Here is a 6,234-nt window from a genome sequence, read left to right as displayed (position 1 = left end):
AATAATAATAATAATAATAATAATAGCACTATTGGAAACTTGTGAAGTCCTATTTGAGAGGTTGTTGGAAAGAAACGAGCGGGCGCACAGTTCACAGCTGTGGGCCGACCGAAGAGAGAAAAAAACAGTCTTTGAAGAAGAGCCGACCTCTGAGCGAGCGGCTGTTTTTCCCTGACTACACTATCGATCAGAGAGATTTAACTTAACACAAACACACCTCGCCTCTCTGACGTATAGTAAATACACCTGGTCAAACAATAAACAACAAAGAGTGAAGGATAAATCATCAAAACTCAGGAAAAAACAAAAATAAACTAAAGGGTTGATAATAGTTTGGATACTTCTGTTGGAGGCGTGTAAACGTGCTGAGGGGGCGGGGCAGAGGGAGGAAATGTTCAAGGCCAGTCAGTTTTGGGTTTTACTTCAGTCACTCTTCTGAGGAGACACTGCCTCCTCCTCCACTCCTCCTCGATCCAGAGCCAGATGCTCAGCTGCTCCCGCCGTCTCCCCCTCTGCTCCTCCCTCGTCCAAGTCCCTCTCTGCTCCTCCCTCCTCCTCCTCCTCGCCTGCAGATTTTACGCTCTCCCTCTTGTCCTCTTCCTCGTCCCTCGGGGGATTGGGGGTGGAGGCGCCGTCCCCCATCGCTCCAGCCATGGCGCTCTGCAGCTCGGCGAGGGTGGAGGCCGTGGCGAAGCCCGGCAGGCTGAGTCCCGCGAGGCCCGGGGGGAGGAACATGGATGGGTAGAGGAGGCCGGGGGCCATGGTGGAGAGCAGGAAGGGGTTGAACGCAAGGGAGTTGGCAGACATGCCGGCGGCGGCCAGCAGGGCAGCCGTGTCTCCGTTGATGGACACTTCTGCTGGCGTTTCCACCGTCGCCATCTTTGGAGTGGCGGTGACGTCGCTGACCGACTTCTCCGGTTTTCCTGCGCCCTCCTCCTCCGTCTTCCTTTTCTTAGCCACCATCACTCCTTCCTCGTTTCGCTCCGCCGTCTCTTCGTCCTCGCCCGCCTCATCCCTGTAGTCCCCCTCTTCCTTCTCCTCCTCCTCCTCCTCTCTCTTCCTCTTCGCCATCACCGTGCCCTCACCGGGGCCTCCCTCACCCTCCGTCGTCCCGTTCGTGGTGCCTGAGGCGGCGGGGGCGGGGCTGGATGAAGTGGTGGCAGCAGCGGTGGCTGCCAGGTTTCCACCAAAGAGCCCTCCGAGGGTGAACATGTTGGGGAGGGCGGCCATATTGGGCAGGCCTCCCATGCTGGGCAGCATGAGGGGCAGCATGGAGGCGGCGGCGGTGCTGGCGGCGGTCTGTTTGGGGTCGGCGGGAGGAGGGAAGGCCATCAGCCCAGCAGCTAACTGCAGCGACTGCAGGCTCTGCAGAGACGACAGGTCCATCCCTCCAAACAGACTGTTGAGCAGCAGCGGGTTGATTCCTCCTGCAGACACACAGAGGTCACATAGAGGTCACATAAAGGTCACACAGAGGTCACAGCCTCCTCAGGCCTGACACTGTCACACTGTTATGAAGTCACTGGTTGTACCTGCAGTCGACGCAGCTGTAGCCAGTGTTGCCTGCGCAGCCTGAGCTGCGGCTGCGGCCTGGGCAGCGGCGGCTGCCTTCACCATCTCAGATTTAGGCCGCCGCCCCCGACGGCGCACGCCCTCCTCCCTGACCACAGGGCCGGTCAAAAGGCGGTCAAACATGGCTTCTGGGAGGAAACCCTGTCAGGAGGAGAGTTTTGGTTTTAACTTCAGCAAAAAAAAAAAAAAAAAAAATCAACAAGTGGTGGAGCGGAGAGGTTTTGAGTTTCCTACTTACCGACTGTTTGACGATGTCCGTCCAGTCCGGAGCCACAGAGAACTCAGGGTTCTCCAGCAACCACCGAGGAAGCTCCTTCATTGGTGGAGCCATGGCCCCGCCCATCTAAAAGACAGGAAGATGAGATGAGATTCTTTTGTGAATTTGATAAATGTGAGAATTTGTTGTTCCAGAACATCCACTGTTACTGCAGCTGTTTGTGGCGTTCATGCAGATTTTAAGTTAAATTTAAGACCTTTTAAGACCATCAGGAATGACATTTAAGACCAAACCAACGTATTAATAAAAAACATTCAAATGGTCCCACAAATTTTAACATAGAAACCTTTTATTGTTATCAATTTAGTTTTTAAATAATATTTAATTTTAATACAAGAACAGTAAATTGTTTTAAAGAAACGGTCACATCTATGAGACCTTCATATCAACTGTAGTGGGCCTCTTCCAACCGAGTGTAAAAATCACTGATATCAAGTCAAGTCTCATTGAAAACACACTTTCCCATGTTTAAACCACAAGCAGTGGACATGACTGAACTTCTTTGTTTTTTGGGCAGGTGAACAAGCTGCTGTATGCGGGGGGGTTGTAGCAGCAAAGAGGTCGAAAACAAGGAAATAAACGGTGTTCATTTTTTATCTGCAGTTATCACAGGATTTCTAGTTTAACACGTACAAAGACCGGTAGCAAACTTAGCACTTCATGAAGACAGATCACGTTAAGCTCTGATTACAGCTCTTCTGTTACTCTGTTTATGCAGACAATGCTTCTTGGAATTATCAAAAGGAAAAGAAATAATTTAAGACCTTGGATGAAAATATGGGCATTTTAAAGACTTTTTTAGGCCTAAAATTTTGATTTTAGACTTTTTTTTTAGACTTTATAAGACCCTGCATGAACCCTGTGTGGGACTCCAGATGCTGTTTTTTTTTTTTTTACCTTGCGTCCATTTCGTCTGTTCACCACAGGCACCCTCTCCTCCCCGGTCAGGGTGTTGATGTCAATCTTGTTGGGGTTTCGACAGCGATGGCGTTTCTGTTTGGGCTTGGAGAACTGAGACAGCAGCAACTCCTCGCTCTTCTGTAATGAAAAGGGGGAAAAAAAMCCCGCACACAGGCAGTTTATTATCTGAGAGAATTAAAAGCAGGACAACCTCATTAGGATATAATCTCTCTTAAGCTCCAGTGTGAAGGCGGTATATTACTGGTGTGAATCCAGACATGTCCATGGTGTACGTCGGGTGCTGTCTCAGCCACTCTCCCAGGTCTTTGCTGGAAACAGCCGGCTCTTCCTCCTCCAGGCTGCCTGAGTTCAGAGACCGGCCGCTGGGACTCTGCTCGGGGACAGAGAAGGGTCTGTGGGAATGGGTGGACTCCTGGACCACATCCACACCTGCGCTCTTTGTCCCATCAGCGTCCTCCTGAAAACGTGGCCCAAGGGGAAAGATTACTTTGATGTTGCTCCATCTATAGGAGGTGTGTGGAGAACTTTCAGCCCGTTATACACACCCCGCCTCCTGCTCGCTTGTTGCCCATGAACAGCAGCTCCAGGCCCTCCACATTTTTCCTGCGGCCCCGCCTTCTTCTAATGATGGGCAGGTCGGCCTCCAGTGAACCGTTGGCTCTATGTGCAGAGGGCGGGACTTGCTGAAGCAACTCCATTTGGGCTTTGAGGGARGGGGTGGTCACCAAGGCACTGGGGAAGCTGGTTAACGAGGAGGAAGCCTTGTGGTGATGGTGCACACCCTGAAAGTAATGCAACTAGTTTCAGTGAGTTTTCATCAAATTAAAAGGGATCCATGATTAGTTGTAACATTAGACTTTATTTGATAAACATTTATTTTAACTGTAAAATAAAGACTGTAAAAATACTGTAGCCTGTTTGATTTTGTAATTTTTTTTAAATGTATTTTAACACGGATGGAGCCATTTTATTTACACACAAAGCATTCTGGGTAAATGATGACGTGGATAGGTCCTCGGTGTGAGCGAGCTATATCCACCCTGAAGGTTAATCTTGGACAATATCTGATGATCGACTCTTTTAAATGAAACCAGAGAGCGTTGACAGAGAGGAGAAGGTAGAAATGACTCAGCCTGTAACTGAAAATATGGATGGAGGACAACAGAGCTGCTTCATGGAAGAACCACCTCAGTTTAGCCTGTTGGTCTTCGTGCTAGCGCCAACGCTATATTGCCTTATATGTATTAGCTCGGCGCTAGCGCGACAAACAAGCTAAACTGAGGTCTTCCATCCATACTTTCAGTTACAGGCTGAGTCATTTTTGTGTTCCCCTCTCTGTCATGTGGATGGTGGACCTCAGTGAAGAGAGGAGAATGTGTAGCGCTGAGCTAATACATATATATGCAGATAGCGTCGGGGCTAACGCTAAAGCTAACAGGCTAAGCTGAGGTTCTTCTTCCATGAAGCAGCTCTGTTGTCCTCCATCTATATTTTCAGTTACAGGCTGAGTCATTTCTACCTTCTCCTCTCTGTCAACGCTCTCTGGTTTCATTTAAAAGAGTCGATCATCAGATATTGTCCAAGATTAACCTTCAGGGTGGATATGGCTCGCTCACACCGAGGACCTAGTCAACATCATTTACCCAGAATGCTTTGCGTGTAAATAAAATGGCCCCGTCCGTGTAATATATTTTTAAACTTTTAGTTTAAAAATGATAAAAACTGAACATCCTACATTATTTTTACAGTCTTTATTTTACAGTTAATATATATGTTTATTCAATTCAAATTCAAAAATACTTTATTGATCCCAGAGGGAAATTAAGTCTGTTTTTGTTTATCAAATAAAGTCTAATGTTACAACTAAGCATGGATCCCTTTAATGAAGCAAAAAAGCAAAACAGTCCCACTTTTAGAAACACAAGCTTGTATTAGGTCTTTCTGAACATTGAGGCGGCTGTTTTAAAGCACCTTGGTGAGGTCTATAGCCTGGTTCTGAGGATCTGCAGCAGCGTGGCTTTCTCTCAGCTGAGCCACCATCTCCATCAAGTTGCGTCTCTTGGCCGCTCTTTCTGCCTCAATCTCAATCTTTTTCCTTCTCCTCCTCCTCTGTCGAGGCACCGTCGAGCTCAGAGCATCCTCCTGCAAGAAAGCGCGTCAACCGTTACTCTTTTTCTATTAACGGCAACCAATTACCAGGAAGCTTGAACAGGTAGGCGAAACGCATGTTTTCACGCCCACTTCCTGTCCTTTTTGAAGGGTGTTATTTACAAGCATAGACACTCACGTGAACCTGAGGGGACAGCGTTTTGTCCTCACTCCCGCTGTACGGCGCATGGAGGCCGGCCATCGTCAGCTCGGCCAGGCTCCGCCTCTGCAGCGGGCTCTCGCTCACCAGGGCTACGGCTGCTGTGGCGGCTGTGGAGGAGCCCTGACCTGGCAAGAGGTTGCTGGGGAAGTCAAAGATGTGGCGTCTGTTGGCGGGCCACTTGCCCTTCAGGACCGCCTCGCAGATGTTATCCAACCGATTGATCATGACTCGATCCTGAGTGGAGAGGAGAACGATGGATTATTCTGTCGGCTCCTTGGTAAAGCTCTGTTTTTGTGCTTTACATTTTTCAGATAGTTCTATTGTTGCACTGAACGAAGAAGGGTCTTACTGAAAACAAATTCACTTTAACATTTTCTTTGTTGGCTGAAGCATTTTATGAACGATTGCAGTTTTTAAAGGATCTGTATTTAAAGGGATCCCTGATTAGTTGCAACATTAGACTTTATTTGATAAACATGTATTTTAACTGTAAAATAAAGACTGTAAAAATACTGTAGGCTGTTTCATTTTGTTATTTTAAAATACACAGCTCAAAAAAATAAAGGGAACACTCAAATAACACATCCTAGATCTGAATGAAGGAAATATTCTCATTGAATACTTTGTTCTGTACAAAGTTGAATGTACTGACAGCATGTGGAGTTGTTTGTCAATCAGTGTTGCTTTCTAAGTGGTCAGTTTGATTTCAAAAAAGTTTGATTTGCTCAGAGTTAGATTGTGTTGTATAAGTGTTCCCTTTATTTTTTTGAGCAGTGTATATTACACGGACGGGGCCATTTTATTTACGCGCAAAGCATTCTGGGTAAATGATGACGTGGATAGGTCATCGGCACTTCATCCACCCTGAAGGTTAATCTTGGACAATATCCGATGATCGACTCTTTTAAATGAAACCAGAGAGCGTTGACAGAGAGGAGAAGGTAGAAATGACTCAGCCTGTAACTGAAAATATGGATGGAGGACAACAGAGCTGCTTCATGGAAGAAGAACCTCAGCTTAATGGCAGGTTAACAGCAGCTCAGCTTAGAGAACAGATCAAGGCCTCCACAGTCACCAGACTTGGGAGGTGGAACGAGAGATTCACATCATGGATGTGCAGCCAACAAATCTGCAGCACCTGTGTGATGCTATC

The 6,234-nt window shown here is 47.3% G+C and overlaps 1 protein-coding gene across 2 annotated transcripts in view; it reads right to left on the bottom strand.

Annotated features, from left to right (window-relative positions):
* Positions 1-283: 283 nt before the first annotated feature.
* Positions 284-6,234, bottom strand: part of chd7 (chromodomain helicase DNA binding protein 7) — an 85,055-nt gene continuing 79,104 nt past the window's right edge. For both annotated transcript variants that reach the window (XM_014018960.1, XM_014018959.1), the window contains exons 34-41: positions 5,058-5,315; positions 4,742-4,912; positions 3,316-3,552; positions 3,012-3,227; positions 2,747-2,887; positions 1,811-1,915; positions 1,533-1,713; positions 284-1,427 (exon numbers count right to left, since the gene is read on the bottom strand). In XM_014018960.1, coding sequence (XP_013874414.1) covers positions 424-1,427; positions 1,533-1,713; positions 1,811-1,915; positions 2,747-2,887; positions 3,012-3,227; positions 3,316-3,552; positions 4,742-4,912; positions 5,058-5,315 — 2,313 coding nt within the window. In that variant the 3' untranslated portion in view covers positions 284-423. The remainder of the gene's footprint in view (positions 1,428-1,532; positions 1,714-1,810; positions 1,916-2,746; positions 2,888-3,011; positions 3,228-3,315; positions 3,553-4,741; positions 4,913-5,057; positions 5,316-6,234) is intronic.

The sequence above is a fragment of the Austrofundulus limnaeus genome, unplaced genomic scaffold (assembly GCF_001266775.1).
Source record: "Austrofundulus limnaeus strain Quisiro unplaced genomic scaffold, Austrofundulus_limnaeus-1.0 Scaffold206, whole genome shotgun sequence".
Lineage (NCBI taxonomy): Eukaryota > Metazoa > Chordata > Actinopteri > Cyprinodontiformes > Rivulidae > Austrofundulus > Austrofundulus limnaeus.
The sequence above is the reverse complement of the archived record's forward strand: the minus strand, read 5'-3'. Positions and strand labels throughout refer to the sequence as shown.